Raw genomic sequence first — 20,964 nt, 5'->3', positions numbered from 1 at the left:
CACAAACCTTAAATTAAAATTGCCATTTAGAGTTTTTACATCTGGAAAAGCAAAAGGAAGCTGATGATGAAAGTTCCGAGTAAGCTTGGGGTTACGAACGCCGACAGTCTGAATGGAAGCTTACTTATCAACTCGATTGTTTTTTTAAGAACATTGTTGTATTTTATTTTCTGCGACTCGTACTTTTCCCCCAGCGATTTATCAAATTCCACCATTATTTTGATGGATTCTTCGTAATGCTCCTTCACCTTCTCGTAGTTTGCAATCATATCATCATATTCATTCTCCTTCAAGATAGAATCTGGATACGAATCGAATATGTCCTCTATTTTACTCTTGGTTTCATACAATTGTACCAGCGATATTTCGTAGAACCCATCTCTGTTTGATATTGTTCCACACTCGTCCGCCCTCGCCTTTACTATTTCAATCAGCTTTTCCATTGCTATCAAGTGGTTGGTTGTTCTGATTAATATTTTGCTGAGGGTTTTAAATATTTCTGCGTCCGTGTACATTATTTTTGACGGATCCAGCTTTGTTAAGGAAGCGTTTATTCCCCTGAATGCCTTTGTGTAGGCCTTGGATGCATCAGTAAATGATTTGTCCAGCCTTTGGATCTGTTCATTGAATTTTCGCAATATGTCGTCGTCCATTGCATCTTCTCTTATTTTCACATATATTTTTTCTATTTCCCTGGCCTCGTTGATGAAGATTCCGTACTTTTTCATAAATTTGTCGTGGTTTTCCTTCGATTTTTTTTTAAATTTTCTAGTTTCGACTGATTGGATATATTCGTACAGTTGTCTTATATATCTTTCTGTTTCTTCGAACATTGTTATCATGGTAACTCTTGCTATGTACTGGGACTCTATGTTTGCCCTATTTAGGGTCTTTTCGCTCAACTGACCGCTCGATTCGCCGAGCTTTACAGCTGATATGATTAACACTAGTGTTATACTTAACATTTACTCGTGATTCCGCTAAAATTCCAAGTGCGTATGGACATGCATTTTGCTAGTAGTGTGTAAGGCTAATAATACACATTATGTTGATTTGGCGACATTACCCAGTAACTACGGGTTCCTGGATATTCAGACGAATTTCTTTGAGTGATTTACCCCTTCGTTATGTAAAATTGTAGGTTATCGCCCTGAACAGTCGTTGAGTACACACACACTGTGTGTGGGAGAACATTGTATAACTGTTTACTTAATATGTGTAGTTTATACCTATCGTTTAATAAATAATTGTCAAAATATAATTTTCTAACTAATAATCGGTGGAATCTTGCCATATCATGGCTGTTTATTTTTTTCACGGATCAGCTCATTCCAGTGTAAATAAACTACCATACCAACGTATAACTATCAGCTACCATTAACCACCTTATTTGCATTGTGTAACTCGGTATCGTATATACATAAGACGGTATCTAATTGCAGTCTACTTGCACTTACTGGTCTTAGCTGCACGTGGCATATTCGGTCGTGTTGTAACCCTATTCTTTGTATCATACATATTATAGAGTCCGTTTTTGGTACAACTTCTACCGTGTGTCCAATAATGTTACATGATTCAACTACCATTCCTAAAAAATCCTCAGTAATACGTAATTGAATGTAAATACACACTACTAAGTACTACTACTAGTAATAGAAGTACTAATGATACCAGTACTTCTATCAGTACTAATGGCAGTATTACCACTGCTATTACTATTACCACTATTAATGGTACCATTAATGCCAATTCTATCACTGATATCTAGCATTACCAGCGGTAAACTCAAAATAGCTGTGATGCTTACCTGTGTGCGATGCTACGTAGATCGACTTCGACGTTATCACGTCTATTCCTGCCACCTGCGTCACCTGGTGCACCAACTGCGGCAGCAGCTTGTGCGGGTGTATGATCGAGTATGAGTGAATGTTCTGCGGGAACAGCTGCTCCAGGTACTTCGAGTTCGGCTCCACCGTGTACCACTCCCTGTGCAGCAGGTCCAGGTGCGAGGGCGCCTTCGAGAGCACGTCCCTCACGATTGGCAGGAACTTGATGCTCTTCACGTCGGTCGCTCCTATTGCGCTGATGAGCGTTATCGGGACCTCGATGTAGTCTCCTTCGCACACTTGGCACACGCTTGCGCTCGTCGCCAGGTTAATGTCGTCTGCGTGCATGCTTGAGAGGTCGCGCGTGAACGTGATGGTTCTGCAGCTGTTTTTCTTCAAAACTTCGAATATGAACTTGCTTATGAAGACCGACTTTTTCCCCAGCGTGTCCGCTGCGGCCGTCGTCGCCACGTTCTTCGACTTTGACAGCTTGCGGTTGAAGAGTCCGATTGTTTCTCGTATGCTGTCTCTTCTGGTCGGCTCGCTTGCGCTCTGCGTTCCTTCGTTCTTCTTCGAGTCGCTAGACAGCGACTGGTATGAGTACGTGTATCCGAACGAGTTTTTGTGCAGTGTGCAGTAGGGCTGTATCTTCGCTCTGATGATTACGTCGATTCTCAGCGACTTTGTTGCAGTCAGCACTGGCTGAAAGAGTATGTAGCTTCTGTCGTACTCCAGCTTCTCCTTGTATGCTTTCTTGAAGGCTGACACTATCACTTCTGACCTCATCACCATAACGTCTGTCACGTTCTGGTACCAGCCCTTGCAGACTTGTCTGCAGAGCGATATTTCCATTCCTGTCAGGTACTTAACTATGCTGTTGAACGCTCTTGCTCCCACCATGTTCCAGTTTTCGTGTACCATTCCCCAGCCTCTGCGCTCTATCATGTCCCACACTCTGCTTTCCATTGACGGCTTTCCGTCGCTCAGCTTTCCTCCTATCAGAAACCTACTTCCTACTCCCAGCACATCTCTCGACGGTGCGTGATCTTCTCTCGTAAACGAGTGGTAGGTCACTGAGCCCTTCCTACTTGATCTAGTAATCGTCTCGGTACTCAACTGAAAAATTATCCATTAGTCATATTTACTAATTTGTTGTTTTCCGGTAGTAACTATGTATACCAAATATACCGTCCTTACTTTCTGAAAATCGGTCTGCAGATCCACAACTCCGTACTCCAAATACTTCGGTCCTGAGGGCGCGTGGTTTAATGGTGGCTTCGGCGGTGGTGGCGGCTCTCCTATAGACGATTTTGGTGTCACCTTTTTAGAGGTCGGCTTCTTCGCATACTTTTCCGTGGAATGATAGTTTGTTACGTATGGGTGATATGTTTCATACTTTTGTGTCTCTGGTTCCAAATCCTGTTCATCGTCGGTTGTGTCTGACCTGTTATCGTCATGTTTCGAAGGCTCTGGAGGTTCCTCTCTCTGGGTGTTTGTTGGTTGATGAAGTTGCTGTAACGTGGCCTGGGTCGGCACGTTGACATAATCAAACACATTTCTCCTTCTTCTAAAACTGAAACAACGTATCCTCCTATTCGTCGGAGTGTAATTGGACATTATATGTATCTGTACAAAAAATGAATATATTACAATTTAAAAGGGCAAACCGATACAATAAAATACAGATTATGGCCTTTTATGCCATGCTTAAATATAACAAAGACAAATACATTACTAATTTTATAAAAAAACATAGGAAATTTCTAAAAAAGGTACGTTTGTGATAAAGATACCTCACATAATATTATTAGTACTATATAGATTTATTATATTTATGTTGTTTACTACTTATTATTTTGATATTTTTGGATCGTTTATTAGGTTCATATGTTTCAAATTGTGTGTAATTTGCAACACCAGTGATCGCCTCGATACACATCCTTTTAATTATTGTTTCTTCCACTATTTTATTTTTATTTCGGGAGTGTATTCAATATAAATGCTACTGGACATAACTTTAGGCGATTTTCGTCATAGTGTGAATGTATTTAACCGTCTTATGGATATCGGTTTACGACATGATTTCAACTCAATAATTATAATTTATGGTCTACGCCAACTCTATCTATACTGATTAGTAGTTAAAAGTGACCATTTGAATATGTTCATTATACTCTTTTCTGACATCACATTTGTTTTTGTATGTATATAAATTTTGTATATTTTAAACGTTTATATCAGTACACAGATCCATTATTAAAACTACTTATGAATAAATATTATATTTTTATAATGAAATCAGAATTTTAATAATTTTCTGATCATTTTACTAAGAGAAATGTCAAATGGCACAGATGAAGAGCTATGCTGTGCGAGACATACCAAAATAGCAGATAGATTCCACATATAAAATAGTGTAAAAAGTAGGAGCAACAACTTTGTTGTATTGACTAATCAAATCTCAGCTAGTGTAAAATAAATAGTAATTTTTTATTTGGTTTTGACATGTGTATGGGGGTATAGTACATTAAATTACATATTAATATAATTATTCAACCAGGTTCAATATATCTGATATTTTATATCGGATCGCTCGTTCAGTTAATATTCTATTTTAGCGATTTCTGCCTTTTGACCACTAGTTTTAGTACTGAATTATCACGTGAAAGGTTATTCTATATTTAGCGCAGTTGTATTTGTAAATTCCAGTTTTTTGTACTTTTATCTGTCCTGTGAGATTTCCGAATCTTCTCAATAGTGTACAAATACTATAGTATAATATCAGTATTATAATTAGACTACTATACATCAATGACATTGAATCCGGATTCACTAAATAACAATAATCCACCGGATCATCCCCCAAACGGTGCTGCGAATGCGGGTCCGGTCGACCTGGGTGTTAGGGAAAAACGGTACCTTAACCGCCTGTTGGTCGAGGACGCAATCAACGATGATAACTCAGTAGTTGCGTTGAACCCGAAGCGTATCGACGAATTGGGACTTTTCAGAGGAGATACGATACTGTTAAAGGGTAAAAAAAGACGGTCAACAGTGTGTATCGTGTTGGCAGACGATAACCTGGACGAGTCTAAGGCACGCATGAACAAGATTGTCAGAAAAAACCTCAGAGTCATGCTCGGAGACTTTGTCAGAGTTTCAGCGTGTCCAGACGTGCCGTACGGGAAGAAGATACAGGTGTTGCCCTTTGACGATACCGTAGAGGGGCTGTCCAAGGAGTCGCTGTTCAACGTGTACCTGAAGCCGTATTTCCTGGAAAGTTACAGGCCAGTGAAGAAGGGAGACCTGTTTCTGGTGAGAGGAGCATTCAAGGCAGTGGAGTTCAAGGTCGTGGAGGTGGACCCGGGAGAGTATTGCATAGTGGCTCCAGACACGGTGATATTCCACGAGGGAGATCCAATAAAACGCGAGGACGAGGACAAGTTGGACGACGTGGGATATGACGACATCGGAGGATGTAAGCGTCAAATGGCTCAGATAAGAGAGATGATAGAGTTACCACTGAGGCATCCAGGCTTGTTTAAGACCCTGGGAGTAAAGCCCCCGAGGGGAGTGTTGCTGTACGGACCACCAGGTATCTTGGTTTTAGTTTTACGGTGTTCAAGTTAGATGTTAGAGTGTATAGTAGATAACAATATTTTGGTCATGGAACAAATATTTAATTAGTGTACTTACGCCACATATACTGTTGGTATTTTCATTGTATTAAACATTGTTATAAGATGCCATTAGTTAAATAAAATATAAATAATGTAACAGGGAGTGGAAAAACACTTATTGCAAGGGCAGTGGCAAATGAAACGGGAGCATTTTTCTTCTTGATCAACGGGCCAGAAGTTATGAGTAAAATGGCAGGCGAAGCAGAAAGTAACCTGAGGAGAGCGTTTGCAGAAGCAGAAAAGAATGCACCCTCGATCATCTTTATAGATGAGATCGACTCGATAGCGCCCAAGAGGGAGAAGACGAACGGAGAGGTGGAGCGCAGAGTAGTGAGTCAGCTGTTGACACTGATGGACGGCCTCAAGGGAAGAGGCCAGGTGGTGGTGATAGCAGCCACTAACCGTCAGAACTCAATAGACCCGGCGCTGAGAAGGTTCGGACGCTTCGACAAGGAAATCGACATAGGAGTGCCGGACGACCAGGGGCGCCTGGAAATACTGAAGATACACACGAGGAACATGAAGCTGGACCCGGGAGTTAAGCTGGAGGAGCTGGCAGCGAACTCGCACGGCTTCGTGGGAGCAGACCTGGCACAACTGTGCACAGAGAGCGCCCTCAGCTGCATCAGAGAAAAGATGGGCGTGATCGACCTCGAGGACGACACGATCGACTCCAACATACTGGACTCGCTGGCAGTGACGCAGGAGCACTTCAACAACGCAATGAACACGTGCAACCCATCCTCGCTGCGCGAAACTGTGGTGGAGATACCGAGCGTCAAGTGGGACGACATAGGAGGCCTGGAGCAGGTGAAGGCGAGTCTGCGGGAGATGATACTGTACCCAATTGAGCACCCGGAGAAGTTTGAAAAGTTCGGAATGTCGCCGTCCAGGGGAGTGCTCTTCTACGGACCGCCAGGTATCTCGGCTTTAGTGTTACTGTTATTGTGTTAAGTAGTTAGTTACTCCATTAGTGTGTTTTGCAGTTAGTTACTGTTGATTGTGGCTGTTTGTGTGTTTTGTAGCTGTTTAGTTAGCGTATGCTATATACTATTGGTGTACAAAGCATACACTATTTTATAAATAAAATGCTAATGATATAACAGGGTGTGGTAAGACGCTGTTGGCAAAGGCAGTTGCATCAGAGTGTAGTGCCAATTTCATATCAGTTAAAGGTGAGGATGCATAGAAGACGTAGCGGTAGTTAGCATAATTAACTGGTAACATTAGTGGTATCATTAACTGGTAACATTATTAATGGTATCATTATCTGGTAACATTATTAGTGGTAACATTATTAGTGGTATCATTATTAGTGGTATCATTATTAGTGGTAACATTGACTGGTAGCAATATTACTGGTATCATTACATATGATTTACGACATGGCTATCAATGATAATTATAAAAATGGCAACCAATAATAATTAATAGGCCCTGAGCTCTTAACAATGTGGTTTGGAGAGTCGGAAGCCAACGTCAGGGAAGTGTTTGACAAGGCGAGGACGAGTGCGCCTTGCGTCCTCTTCTTCGACGAGCTAGACTCTATCGGGACGGCGAGAGGAAACAGCCCGGGCGACGTCAGCGGAGCAGGAGACAGAGTCATGAATCAGCTATTGACTGAAATAGACGGAGTGGGCACTAAGAAAAACATCTTCTTCATCGGAGCAACCAACAGGCCAAACCTGCTGGACGAGGCGCTGCTGAGACCAGGAAGACTCGACCAGCTCATATACATCCCGCTCCCTGATCTGCCGGCAAGAGTCAGCATCCTCAACGCAATTCTGAAGAAATCGCCCGTGGCGGACAACGTGCCAATCTCGTACCTGGCGCAGAAGACTGCGGGCTTCTCGGGCGCCGACTTGGCGGAAATGTGCCAAATCGCTGCGAGGGCAGCGATCAGGGACGCGATTCAGCACGAGGAGCTGACCAACTCCTCGGCAAAGGAGCCCGCAGCACTCAACGGTGCCATGCCCGCGCCCTCCTCGGAGTTCAAGTACGAGATCACGAGGAAGCACTTCCAGGAGGGCCTCGCGTCGGCCAGGCACAGCGTGACCTCGAGTGACCTGAGCAAGTTTGACGCCTTCAGGACCAAGTTCGACCCGATGTACAAGAACAGGAGCGCCGGCAACCAGGACGAGATCGACATAGACTGGCCCGAGAACGACGAGGTCACCATGGAGCCCATGGAGGAGGACGATCTGTATTCGTAATTTGCTTTCACGAAAATACACGTTTATGCACTTGTACGGCTGTCGTATCACTTTCACTGATATATATGTGCAGTAGTTTGTGGTAGCACTGATATATATGTGCAGTAGTTTGTGGTAGCACTGATATATATGTGCAGTTGTACTAACTTTTACCGACATATATGTGCAGTAGAGTTTATTAGCACTAATATATGTGCAGTTGTACTAACTTTTACCGACATATATGTGCAGTAGAGTTTATTAGCACTAATATATGTGCAGTGGAGTTTAGTAGGACATTATTCAGAGGTATTTTTGAAGCTTAAATGAGGTGACGAAAGTGTCGTTGAAGGACTGCGGGTGCGTGTTGAAGGTTAGCAGAGGCCTCTCAGTCAGGGCGTAATCGGCGAGGAAGCCGAGCTCTTCTGAAACGCACTCAGCGAGGCTGTTTCCAACGAGCGTCGTGGTTTCAATTGAGAACGCGCTTGGCTGACCTAGGTCACCACCACCTGGAACGGGTGCTGGCTGTGGAGACTGAGCTGAGCCTGCCGCTAAATGCTCAGACGCAGGCACGTTTTGGGACTTACCCGGTGGGTGATGCTCCAGGTCATTTGGCTCGGATGCCAGCTTATCGTCGGTCGTTGTGAATTCAGAGGCCGCAGGGTCGTCGTTCGCCTTGCGGGTCCCCCTCGAGACGTCCAGAGGCGACCTGTTGGACAATATGCCCCGGAGAACGGCCCTGTACAGGAACTTTTCGCAGTGCGGCATCCAGAGGAGAGTGCACACTCCGTGGTCTCCATGTTCGCTGCGGCCACCGTCAGTTCCCGCGGCTTCTGAGTGTACAGAATCAACGAGCTCTTCGAAGTCGTAACGCTGGGTCATGAGCTTGTTCCACACCTCGTGGTCATTCCTGGTCATCACGGGGTCATAGATGTGCGCCACTTTCACCCCGAGGGCCTTTATTATTATTATACACACTCCCATCTGGTATATGCAGGATTTTGACAGCACTAATGACTGGTTCTCAATGGTGCCGCAGCCGAGAGCATACACACGCGTGTTTTCCGAGCTTAGCGACTTCTTCAACTCAGTCAGCAGGTTCACCAAGAACTCTCGTTCGTTCCGATACACGTTGTATATTTGTTTTGTGACCTTTTCGAGATTTTTGGCAACCACTCCCTCGTCAACCACCGAAGGGCCCAAACTCAAGTGATCTCCGTGATTCCTCGCTTCTTTCTGCGATTTTTCATTTCTCCTTTGGCTTTTAAACGATTTTTTGCCTGTGACATATATCCATTCGGTAGACATAAATTACACATTACAGAACATGAACCCTAGTTGCGCGTGCTAGTAGTGTACCTCGATCAGATAAAATTAAGCTAAAATCTACAAGATTTAAATCTGCAATTGAAATTAAAGTGTTACTTTGCAACGGGGGTCGAAGTTGACGGCGTGGGCTGGTCTTTCTTCGCCCTCCTATAGACCCGCTCTCCGGGATTAGGTTTCGTTGCCTAAATTATTTATATTCATTCAAATTGCGCATTTTAGCTACTGATATATCTAGTAACTGTATCAAGGTTGTTTTCGGCGTCTATCTTTGTATACACCGGAAGTGTACAAAGATTCCACCTTGCCAAGTCAACTGTGCTTTGTAGCTATGTGTGTACCTCTTTTGCTATGTGCTTGACTATGTAGTCCGCCCTCTTTGAAATATCGATGCAATTTCTCGATCTGAAGAACAGATTCAGCTGAAACTTCGGGTCAAGTCTGATAAACTCTGATATCACATTCCATTTCTCATAGCCTACAAAAATTAGTGTAAGTCGATTCAGTTGTGTCGTAACAGCCATAAAGGACCCAGTTGTAACAACAGCGTAGCGCCATTAGATATCTATTTGTTACCGAAGAGTGATATCACGTTCATCAGGTACCGATCCTCCTCCTCCGAGAAGTTTGACTTGCCTCGGTGCGAGGAGAATAGTGTCTCCGTTCCAACCCAGGGGTTTCTTACTTGCCTCTGCTTCGTCAGTATCATCTAATCATCAATTAGATCTTTCCATTAACGGTTTACTTTCCAGTTTTAGAGTAACTAGACTATTAAGTAGCCAGTTGAGCAACTCCATTGAACAAACTGATACCTAATGCTAATAATTATCACATTTACCTGGTGAAGTTGATACACCTTTAACAGATTTTCCTCTCCTTGTTCTATTTTTTTTATGTACTTGGGCCAATCTGGGAGTGTGGTATACTTTTCCCAGAACGTTTTACTGTATTCTTCCACTTCTTCGTACGTTTTTCCGTCAATAAATGACGCTATTGACTTTATATCATATCTACTGTACATAACGTTCGCCCTATGGAGTGATTAATTGTTGTTTATTTATTATATCGTCGCTTGTAGAGGTATATATGGTAGTATTAGCAGTATTAGTGATATCAATAGTTGTAGTAGAGTGACAGTGGTATCTAACTGCATTAACGATACTTGATGAAGTTGTTGAAGTCCTTTCTCGACCAATTCGAGAAGCCTCTCGACAGCAGTTCGTCCTTGTACTGCTGCTCGTGCTCCGTCAAGCCGCCTTCCATCTCCTGCTTGTGCAGCATCACCAGTCTTGCGTTATCGAAGAACTGGTACTCCTGAATATCGTCTCAGTCGTTCCATTAGGTAATTGAGAATTGTGGCTTTTACTAGCTACTGGCATCAGAGTATAGTATGTGCCAATCGCCGATAAGTAAATAACTAAATAAACAACTCGGTTGTGGTTATAACCACCACGGTTCCCACATAAGTTTGCAAATAAACTTACTGGCAGCATCAGCGGCTTGTCCGACTTCGTCGACCCGTACAGCTCCATCTGCTCCTTTGCGATTCTCAGCTTCCTTCGCGACTCGCGTTCGATCAGCGTTTCGTTCTGCACCTTCAGCGCCTCCAGGTTACGCCACGCCTCCTTGTCCTCCTCGTTCTCGTCGTCGTCGAGGTAGTCGTAGATGTTGCTGCTCGAGGTCGTGCTGAAGTCTAGCAGGTGCTTTTTGCTGTTGGTTATGAACTTCTGGTTCATCAGCTCCGCTCTCTCCTGCCCCTTGCTCAGAATAACGTCCAGGTCCTCCTCCGTGATCGCCTCGTCGCCTGCCTTGAAGATGTGTGCCGCTCCGTACTGGACCATTTGCAGCAGCTCCTTCTGCGCCAGTCTTCCGTGCTGTATCACTGCGCTGTCCAGCTGCAGCTTAAGTGTTGCTCTTTCGATGATTTTTTCCTCGATTGTGTACTGGTGCACCAGCCTGTACACGTACACTGGCTTCATCTGCCCTATGCGGTGCGCTCTGTCTATTGCCTGCAGATCCACCTGCGGGTTCCAATCCGAGTCGTACAGGATCACCACGTTTGCTGAGGCCAGGTTTATTCCCAGCCCTCCTGCTCTCGTCGAGAGCAGGAATATGTTTACTTGGCTGTCCGGGTGGTTGAAGCTGCTTATTTGCGAGTCTCTGTCCTCGCTCGACGTGTTTCCGTCAATTCTGTAGTACAGGTAGTTCCTCATTCTGCAGTAATCCTCCAGGATGTCCAGCATTCTTGCCATTTGGGAGAAGATAAGCACTCTGCTATTGTTTCCCAGCAGTCTGTTGAGCAGCTTATCCACCAGTGACAGCTTTCCCGAGTTTTGGACCAGGTGCTCTCCGAACGGGTCCTCGTTCCTGTCCTCGTAGCCCTCGAACAGATATGGGTGATTACACGCCTTTCTTAACTGCATTGCCAAATTTAGCAGTTGTACCTACAATAAAATATTTGTCCACTGGTATTTACTTTGTCAAATGGTACATAGTTAGTTAACTGGTATTTAATTTGTCAACTGATATGTAAAAACGCGTTTTGTAAAGATAGTTAGGGTAATATGTGGAATCATACTAACCGCAAATACTGTAACTATGCAAATGCATACACACTACTGGTTTAGAAACTTACTTGCATTCCTGACTTCGTACTGTCCTCTACTCCCAGCTCTGGGACGTTTTTTCGCAGAAGGTCTCTATAGAGCTGCTTCTGCATCGTCGAGAGGGGCACCATCAGCAGCAGCTCGTTCTTCGGGGGCATGTCTGTCAGTACGTCCCTCTTTGAGCGTCGCAGCATGAACGGCCTCAGCACTCCGTGCAGCCTCGCTACTATTTGCAGGTTCCTGCTCTCGCGATCTGCCTGGCTCAGGTCCTTCGGGCCTACCAGGTCAAACACCGTTTCGAACTCCTCTGAGGAGGAGAAGACTATTGGGAACAGGAAGTTAAGCAGCGCCCACAGCTCCTTCAGGTTATTCTGCAGCGGCGTTCCCGTGATCAGCAGCCTGTACTCCGTCTTAAACATTCTAACCACTTCGCTAAGCTTCGACTCCTCGTTTTTAATTCTATGTGCCTCGTCGATGATCAGGTACTTCCAGTTCAATTTACCTGAATTTGCCATCAGTCATTCAGGTGTGAAATACATTCAATAACTGCATCATCAACGCCAATGTGACACTAATATATAACTATACGAACCACATATAATCATTATATCTCCAATCTGTTCTAATAAGATACACTTGTAATCATGATATTTCTATTACTTCCTAACACTCACCTAGTGGCCCCTTCGTCTTACAGCACACTTCGTACGATGTCACGAATATGTCATATTTGTCTGGATCCAACTCCGTGGCGACTAGTATCGCCCTCTCCTCCTTGTTTCCCACGAACTTGAGCACTCTCAGTGAGGGGCAAAATCGGTTGATTTCCGATATCCAGTTTCCGATTGTCGACTTCGGCGCCAGCACCATGTGCGGGCCGTTAACGTTGTGCGTCTCCTTCAGGTACGCCAGGAAGCTGATTGTCTGAAACGTCTTTCCCAGGCCCATTTCGTCTGCCAATATCCCGTTGAGTCCCTTCACGTACAGCCCTACTAGCCACTTAAGCCCTTCTATTTGATATGGCTTAGACTGACCCACCAGTATCTTCGGCTGGTCCACTGAGTCTATTACTCTCTTTATCTCCGACTTTTTGAACTTGACGTTAATTCCTGTGCGCGACATTGCTAGTATTTCATCGATGCATACTCCCTCGTTGAGTATCTTGTGCAGCAGCGTCGTGCTTGCTGAGTCTGTCGCTGGGTCTTTTGGACTCGGTGTGTGATTTACTGGCGTTGAGTTTGAGCTGCTTTGTGAGTTAGCGTTCGGGCTTGGTGCCTGATCCGTGTGCTGCGCTAGACGTCTTTTTTTAGTTTTGGATGGCCCAGTTTCTCCGTTGTTTTCTGCTGTGCTAGACGACACGTCAGAAACGTCGGCGTCCGACCTTTCCTGCTCCCCTTTACTCTCTCCTTTCATGTTAAACTTCTGGTTACTTTCTTCCATGCTGCTCAGTTCTATATATGTTGGTGTCTCCTCTACCTTTTCCTGGGCTGCCTCGACGTTTTTTTCACTCAGGCTTTTATCGTCTTCCGCTTTCGAGTCACCATTCAAAGATTCTACGTTAGTGTGTAACTTCGGTTCCGAACCTTTCGTATTCCCAGTATACATGATTGAACTATAAACTTATGCGGGTATACGTTCATGAAATGTCACTTTGATGATTAATTTCAAACAACTAAAATTTTATAGGAGCATTGATGCGATAATGTGTACTAGGTATATTTATTGAATAGGGAGACCAATAAATTAACAGTATATTTGAAAGCTTGAAATTAATAATACATTATAAGCATGCCATATATTGAATCGTTTAATTTATCACCAAATTGTGGTGGCATATTTTTAATTGGTGACCCATATATTACTATTTACATACTTTCTAAAATTTTACATTATTTTTTTCAATCTTTCGTTCAATACTATTATTTCCACTTCATTTTCATATTCTTCTAATTCTTTGTGGAGTTTTTTTGTTACTTTAAGATCCAATAAAGTGGTAGGTGACAACACCATTTCAACTTCCCTGTTCACTATATTCAGTGCTTGGTTTTCCGCTACGAATTTGTGTGCTACTAATTTGCCGTTCTTGTCTGTTTTATATAGTACACTTTTCCCTCCTTTCATTCCCAATTGTACGTTTTTCATATTCCCATACATAAGCGGCAGTTTATTTGGCCTGTTCTCCCTCACAATTCTCTGGAGCACTTCATCTTCACTGTTTCCGTACAATAGGAATACACAGTCGTACAGTTGATTTTGTTCTTTCAGGTTCAGTTTCTGGTAGCTTGATTTTATGTGTGTTGCGATTTCATTGTTTATATGTTCTATCAAGCGCCCACTACATATTAATTATCTGCTCTCTTCGTACCTTTTCAGTATTGCTACGGTCGTAACAAATTGAACCATTCTCTTTGGATTCATAAATCCCTCTGTGTTACTTATAACTTTGCTTAGAAGCACACTCCATAGCCTCTTTTCAATTTTTTCTGGAACCAGTTGTGCCAACATGAATAAATGGTATGTAAGATGTGTTTTTATGTAATTTTCATCCTTCAATTTCATCTCAATCCAATTCACAATCGTGTTAATTGTTTCCACATGTGCAACACTAATGGGCGTTAATTATTTGTTATTCTAGTTTATTGAATACCTGTTAGCCCTCATCAATGTTAAAATTGTTGATATATCCTCTGTGCTCAGTTCCATATTTTTTACGGAATCCGTTAAAGAATCTCTGTATCTGGTTATTGATCAGGTACTTACGATATTAACTTATATCTCTCATCATTCAGTCTTGAAAACGTGCTCAGCATGAGTATACTTTTTTTAATATCCAGATTCTACAATTAATTATTCTTATATGTGCTTACATCTTTATTTTTCCATATTATATCTAGTAATTCTGCACACTCAGTCCTGAATCTTGAAAAGCTTGCAACGTTCCTACATTGTGTTTAAAATCATCAATCTTACTTGATCTTGTTTAATTGATTCAATTCATCCAACTTTAAATGCGTTTGTGTTTTATATGACTCAATAAATACTGGATTGATCATATTTAGGTAGCTTGCGTTCATTCCCAGATTGTACAACTCATACGAGTAATTATTCATGTGTTTAATCAAACACTTGCTCAAATCATTCAGGATCTAGTTATTGTATATTAATTTAGGTAGTTTACTAGTTCGTGCGATATGTTGAGTGACTTGTATAATGTTAAAAGTTCCAGTGCCCTTTTTGGAGATGATTTGTCACACATTTCTTCATTCCTGAGGAATAATCAACAATATTGTGTGCCTGTTTTATTTACCTTATTAACACTGTCTTAAGTATGTTCTCGTTTGAAAAATTTAAATGTGAATATGCATTTAACACCTGAGTTATTAAATCATTATATAATAAAAAATACCCTAACTATCTGAAGTGGATATAATTTATTGATGAAATCTTTTAATTTATTTGTAGAATCTTCTATTATTTCAGTTCTATTCTCTCCAACAAGTGCCTAAATGGTCAATTAAAATTATACGTCATTACCAATGTTTCTATGTATCTTGTGACATGTTCAGCATTACATTGTGTGTTTATATTAATGCTTTCCTCAGTGGAAGAGAGTATATTTATATATCTTCTACAGACTTTTCTGTATGAATGATAAGCCAACAGGCTCATTCTATTAAATCTAATATAGTACATTTTATACATTTAACATTTATTAAAGGCCTTTTTATAAACACATTATTAGCTACATACTAATTTACACAACTTTACAGATTAACATATACTAGTGCAAGATACACAACACACATGATTATAACATACGGTGTATATCATTTTTAAAATATTTTACTATCCATTTAATGGATGTGATACTCTAAAATTGCACTTTAAATTAAAATACAGCTATACAGTTTGAGAGTACCAGGCCCTTATATAAAGCATGACGCTGCTATTGTACAATCGGCAGCTTATTTTGATAATTTAAAGACACTGCATGGCCGATAATTGCACTAAGTGCCGAATCACAACAATTCTCAACTCAGCAGACAATGCTAAGCTCCTTTACTGTCAAGGCAGGCCAGTATTGGCTGCACTGAACTCACTTCACTGAACAAACACTCAACTCCCCCTGGAAAGTAATCCAGTTTTTCTTTAACCATGAGGCAAACTGTTGTATTTTTAAATTCTTCTCCGACGAACAGTATCCTGTAGGATGGTTAGTTTTGTCTCATAATACACTTTAGTTAGTGCTCCCTTATTAGTTAACCAAGAACCAATATTTACTAATACTATAAACGTGATTGTGAAACTTACTTTTTGCAATTGTGTATCAGGGACCTCAGGTATCCGTGATGTGCTATACTTTCAACGAAAACCAGAATCAACGAGTTTGCAAAGTGCTCCAGTGCCACCTATATTTTGTATTAGTATTACTAATATGCACATACGATTTTATCCTTGAATCCGTTCAATTTCGGGGCGACTTCCTCTAATATCTTCTGTGCGACTATGTCGTTCGAATCCTTTTCAGACAACAGCCTTTCCTTGACGTCTTCTGGCACCCCCTCATGATCTAATTCCTCTATCAATAGCTCATTCATATTTGGTGTCTGTATCTTCGAAAACTTAGAGGCTATTAGAGACGGTGGTAGTCCCAACACGTGAGACCATTCTCCGTATATATCCTTTACCAATATATCACACATTTGGTGGTTTCCTGTTTTCGACAACTCTGCTATTTGGTCAAATGTATAGTCTCCCATCTTGTAATACTCGTTGATGAATGGTCCAAAATTCTTAATATATTGTTTAAATAGCGATACTATCGACTTCGATCCTATTGGTGATTTACCGATGAATTGGGTCCCACTAACTCTACTGTGTGTGTCGTCTCCCTGATGGTCTTGTGATCTCATGGTAGTATCAAAGGGAACGTAGTAGTAGGTAGGCCCAGATTCCATCAGGACAACTATCAAATCATCAGTTATTACTTCTAAATTTCGGCGTGAACTGACTTCATTTGGCACAACTGGAGAAATATAAGAGCAAAAATTAGTTAATCGGGTTAAAAGATCAAGTTTATCTCTTAAGATAAAATGTTCGTTGAAGTTATTTATTGTATAGTTTGATTTATTTATTGTTTTGAATGTGTTTAAATAACTGGTGATTTCTACAAGTGATTCATTATTTCCGATTATGTTTATATTTTTAGCACTATTCAAATACTTTGTAACCTGAAACAGTCATTAGAATAAACTATAATAAAAACAAATACTTAGTAATCGAAAAACTACTATGTAGAAATAGTAAAATAAGACCTTCTGTAGTATCAAATTGATATATTTACGGTGAAATGAGTAAGAATACAAAGTTGAATTTGCCTTATATAATGAGTGTGATGTGTGAGTGTTTAGAAGTCCTTTGAGTTCACTTTGAAAATCAATCAATTGTGTCGAATTTAATAACTCCTCAACTAATATACAAATATCTAGGTAATAATTGCTGGAGAATCGGTTGGATAAATATACACTAACACAAGATCCCATTTTTAATTCATAATTTTAGCAAATGGGATACTCAAAAGTTGGAATCCACCAACTGAGGGTCGGATACACATAGACACACAAATCATGTCAGGTTGATCCGAAAGAAAGGAGTTGCTAGCCAGACAATTTATTACGGATCATCACCATTGATAGTATTTATCAAAACTGAAGAGAAGAAATTGTTATCAAATTTCTAGTTGGAGTGCTTTTGTGTGGATGAGTTTCTTGTAGAAATTCAATTCAGTAGTATCAATGATTATTTATGCTCATTGAGAATTTTTCACACTTGTTTTTATCCATATTAATAAAATATCGACACATCATACAATAAAATATCAATAAAACGATACAATACAACGTGTATCACTCAACCAATATAAAAAATAACACTTATAAATAAAAATTATGAAAATTTCCATTTTTTTAAGAGTTTATTTATTTGTTTATTTAAGTAGCGCGTATATTTCGTGTAAAAAGTATGTGGATCTAGAACTTCCAGGTGATCTTGTGGATCCAGAAGTCAACGATCTAGAGGTTGAACACCGCTCGTCAAAACTGTCAGATGAGTTGTCGCCAGAGGACAAGTCGGACTTCGAAGATACTGTAGACTTCACAGAAACAGTAGATCTCGATGATTCCTTCGATCTGGCGGAGTCACCGGAGGAAACGCCGGACGACTCAGTAGTTGTCGACGACGAAGTCAAGGTTGAAGAGGAAGAGGAGCCGGATAGAGAGTTGACGGAGGAGGAGCTGCTGGACAACTCAGATGACTCGTCAGTGCTGACGAGCGACAAGCTGTTCAGGGACTCGACGAAGTCGGAGAAGTTCGAGTACCAAGCAGAAGTTACGCGTTTGTTGGACATCATAGTAAACTCTATCTACTCGAGCAAGGACATATTCCTGAGAGAGCTTGTATCAAACAGCGCAGACGCGCTGGAAAAGTATAAAATCACAGCGCTGCAAAAAAATTACAGCGACAAGGACACAGTGGACCTGTTCATCAGAGTGCGCTCGTACCCGAAGAAGAGACTGCTGACAATATGGGACAGCGGAGTGGGAATGACGAAAAATGACCTGATGAATAACCTGGGAACTATCGCGAAGAGCGGGACTGCGAACTTCCTGGACTCACTCTCAAAGGTGGGAAACGACCCGAACCTGATAGGACAGTTCGGAGTAGGATTCTACTCAGCATTCCTGGTGGCAGACACAGTGATAGTGCAGTCGAAGCACAGAGACGATAAGCAGTACGTGTGGAAGTCGTCAGCAGCAAACAGCTACGAGCTGTTCGAGGACTCGGAAAACACGCTGGGAGATCACGGAACGCTGATCACGCTGGAGCTGAGAGAGGACGCGACGGAGTACCTGAAGACAGATGTGCTGGAAAACCTTGTGAAAAAGTACAGCCAGTTTGTAAAGTACCCAATACAGCTGTACAAGAAGCTGGGAGAGAAGCAGGAGCTGGGCTGGGTGAGCGTAAATGAAACACAACAGATTTGGACGAGAAGTAAAAACACAATCACAGAGAAAGAGTACAACGACTTCTTCAAAAAAATCAGCGGCAAGGACGAGGAGCCGCTGGCACACGTGCACTTCACAGCGGAGGGAGACGTGGACTTTAAGGCGCTGCTGTACATACCGAGCTCGCCGTCAGCAATGTACTTCACCACAGATACAGTGAACCACAACGTTAAGCTGTACTCGAGAAGAGTTTTGGTATCCGAAAACCTGAGAGACTTTATACCAAGGTACCTGTTCTCAGTGTACGGAGTAGTGGACTCGGACTCGTTTCCACTAAACGTGTCGAGAGAGTACCTGCAGCAGAGTAAGCTGGTGAAAGTGATAGGAAAGAAGGTGGTGAGAACAGTGCTGGACACACTGTTCGACGTGATGAAGAAGTCAGAAGACGACGTGAAGGAGGTGTCGGAGGAGCTGGAGAAAGTTAAGGCAGTGAACGGAGAGAGTGAATGGAACAGCTACAAGAAGGAATGGAAGAAGAGAGATGAGTCGGGATACAAGTCATTCGTAGAGGAGTTGAAAAAAGAAGCAGAAAAGAAAAAGGAAGAAAAGAAGGAAGAAAAGAAAGAAAAGAAGGAAGATAATAAGGAAGATAAAAAGGAAAAGTGGATGGAGGACATGAAGCTGAGAAAGAAGAAGCTGGAAAGGAAGCTGAAGGAAGTGGACAAGTACGGAAAGTTCTACAAAGGGTTCAAGGGAAGTTTGAAGGTGGGATGCTACGACGATGACCAGAACAGAAAGAAAATAGCAAGACTGCTGAGGTACAAGACGCTCTTCAGCGAAAAGGAATTGACCTTTGACCAGTACGTGGAGGCAATGAAGGAGGAGCAGACGGAAATATACTACGTGACGAGCGAAAACTACGAAGACCTGAAGACAATGCCGCACCTGCAGGGACTGAAGAAGCGCAAGTTCGACGTGCTGTACCTGAGCGACACGATGGACGAAAGCTGTCTGACGAAGCTCGAGGAGTACAAAGGAAAAAAGTTCAAAAATGTGCAGAAGGCAGACCTGAATCTGAAGCTGACAGAAGAAGAGGAAAACGAGGAGAAGCGCAAGGAGGCGAAGTATAAGCCGCTGCTGCTGTACCTGAAGGACATGTTCCCGGAAACGTCAGGAGTTAAGCTCTCGAGAAGACTGGTGGAGGACCCGTGCACAGTGGTGGCCTCGGAGTGGTCAATGTCCTCGCACATGGAAAAGCTGATGAAGTCGTACGCAGTGCACCGCGACGAAAAGTTTGAAACGTTCAATAAGCTGAGCAGCAAGGTGTTGGAACTGAACCCGGACCACCCAATAATGATAAAGCTGCTCTACCTGTTCACGCAGGCACAGAACATGGTGGTGACGAGACCAGCAAGCGACGCAGGAAAGCTGAAGGAAGACAAGTTGGACAAGGAAGATAAGGAAGACAAAGATAAGGCAGCCAAGTTGGACAAGGAAGATAAGCACGAGGACGCGGACAAGAAGAAGGATGAGTCAGAAGAAGGAGCAGAGAAGAAGGAAAGTAAGGACGAAGATGAGGAGGCGACAGCAGCAGTGGAGCAGGACCCGGAGCTGGTGGAGAAGAAGAAAAGGTACATGAAGAGACTGGACAGGTTGTTTAAGCTGCTGTACAACGCAGCGAAGCTGAAGAGCGGATTCGTGCTCGAGGAGCCGCAGCTGGTCGTCAACTACCTCTACGAGAAGCTGAACAGGTCACTGGGAGACGTGGTCGAGCGGGACTACGACAAGAGCAAGGACCTGAAGCTCGACGACTTCGAAGTGCCGAAGGTGGACGTAAAGGTGCCGGAACACGTTAAGCGCCTGCAGGAGCAGGAGGAGGCGAGAAAGGCAGCAGAAGCAAGCAAGGGAGTGGCTCTTAACCTGGACGCAGTAGACCAGAAGGCAGAGCCAGTGGCTGAGGAAGAGGACGAAGAAGAGGAAGTCAAAAAACCCAAAAAGAAAAAGGAAAAGACGAAGACGAAGGAGGAGGAGAAGAAGGAGTTCGACGAGCAGTTCGAAGCAATGAACGAACTGTTCATGGGCAAGGACCCGGAGGGATACGACGTCACGAGGGGGGAAGTGGACGACCTCGACGAGAGCAAGATGATGCTCGACACGCTCAAGTCGCGCGGCCTCGACGTGGAGAAGCTGCGCAACAAGGAGGAGGACTACGACTGGGCGAACGACGAGCTGTAGAGCCGACGAGGGCCTGGACTGTGCTGCCGTCGCCCCGGCTGAAGGGAGCAGACAATAATCGGACACGCAACCAAGTATACATTGTAAATTGTTAA

The 20,964-nt window shown here is 42.8% G+C and overlaps 8 protein-coding genes across 8 annotated transcripts; 2 read left to right on the top strand and 6 right to left on the bottom strand.

Annotated features, from left to right (window-relative positions):
- Positions 1-35: 35 nt before the first annotated feature.
- On the bottom strand, positions 36-965 carry TOT_010000888 (conserved hypothetical protein; the record flags this gene model as incomplete). Its single annotated transcript, XM_009691438.1, has 1 exon — positions 36-965. The coding sequence occupies one exon, from the start codon at positions 963-965 to the stop codon at positions 36-38; it is 930 nt and encodes a 309-aa protein (XP_009689733.1).
- A 149-nt stretch (positions 966-1,114) lies between these two features.
- TOT_010000887 (uncharacterized protein) lies at positions 1,115-3,443 on the bottom strand (the record flags this gene model as incomplete). The annotated part of the gene is made up of 4 exons (XM_009691437.1): positions 1,115-1,150; positions 1,458-1,588; positions 1,808-2,942; positions 3,024-3,443. 4 exons carry the CDS (start codon positions 3,441-3,443, stop codon positions 1,115-1,117), a joined length of 1,722 nt encoding a protein of 573 aa, XP_009689732.1.
- Positions 3,444-4,637: 1,194 nt separating this feature from the next.
- On the top strand, positions 4,638-7,719 carry TOT_010000886 (transitional endoplasmic reticulum ATPase; the record flags this gene model as incomplete). Its single annotated transcript, XM_009691436.1, has 5 exons — positions 4,638-5,421; positions 5,607-6,425; positions 6,613-6,681; positions 6,793-6,852; positions 6,941-7,719. 5 exons carry the CDS (start codon positions 4,638-4,640, stop codon positions 7,717-7,719), a joined length of 2,511 nt encoding a protein of 836 aa, XP_009689731.1.
- Positions 7,720-8,001: 282 nt separating this feature from the next.
- Positions 8,002-9,006, bottom strand: TOT_010000885 (conserved hypothetical protein; the record flags this gene model as incomplete). Its single annotated transcript, XM_009691435.1, has 1 exon — positions 8,002-9,006. The coding sequence occupies one exon, from the start codon at positions 9,004-9,006 to the stop codon at positions 8,002-8,004; it is 1,005 nt and encodes a 334-aa protein (XP_009689730.1).
- Positions 9,007-9,353: 347 nt separating this feature from the next.
- Positions 9,354-13,043, bottom strand: TOT_010001319 (SWI/SNF family transcriptional activator protein; the record flags this gene model as incomplete). Its single annotated transcript, XM_009691434.1, has 7 exons — positions 9,354-9,502; positions 9,601-9,733; positions 9,863-10,055; positions 10,187-10,338; positions 10,509-11,468; positions 11,660-12,132; positions 12,305-13,043. 7 exons carry the CDS (start codon positions 13,041-13,043, stop codon positions 9,354-9,356), a joined length of 2,799 nt encoding a protein of 932 aa, XP_009689729.1.
- A 471-nt stretch (positions 13,044-13,514) lies between these two features.
- On the bottom strand, positions 13,515-15,290 carry TOT_010001318 (conserved hypothetical protein; the record flags this gene model as incomplete). The annotated part of the gene is made up of 10 exons (XM_009691433.1): positions 13,515-13,965; positions 13,996-14,235; positions 14,278-14,367; positions 14,391-14,467; positions 14,498-14,570; positions 14,601-14,776; positions 14,809-14,896; positions 14,938-15,002; positions 15,037-15,132; positions 15,165-15,290. 10 exons carry the CDS (start codon positions 15,288-15,290, stop codon positions 13,515-13,517), a joined length of 1,482 nt encoding a protein of 493 aa, XP_009689728.1.
- Positions 15,291-15,679: 389 nt separating this feature from the next.
- On the bottom strand, positions 15,680-17,173 carry TOT_010001317 (uncharacterized protein; the record flags this gene model as incomplete). The annotated part of the gene is made up of 4 exons (XM_009691432.1): positions 15,680-15,833; positions 15,942-16,039; positions 16,178-16,861; positions 16,946-17,173. 4 exons carry the CDS (start codon positions 17,171-17,173, stop codon positions 15,680-15,682), a joined length of 1,164 nt encoding a protein of 387 aa, XP_009689727.1.
- Positions 17,174-17,578: 405 nt separating this feature from the next.
- TOT_010001316 (molecular chaperone protein) lies at positions 17,579-20,869 on the top strand (the record flags this gene model as incomplete). Its single annotated transcript, XM_009691431.1, has 2 exons — positions 17,579-20,029; positions 20,063-20,869. 2 exons carry the CDS (start codon positions 17,579-17,581, stop codon positions 20,867-20,869), a joined length of 3,258 nt encoding a protein of 1,085 aa, XP_009689726.1.
- Positions 20,870-20,964: the final 95 nt, after the last annotated feature.

This window comes from Theileria orientalis, chromosome 1, assembly GCF_000740895.1.
Source record: "Theileria orientalis strain Shintoku DNA, chromosome 1, complete genome".
Taxonomy (NCBI): Eukaryota; Apicomplexa; class Aconoidasida; order Piroplasmida; family Theileriidae; genus Theileria; species Theileria orientalis.
This window is presented reverse-complemented; position numbering and strand designations above follow the sequence as displayed.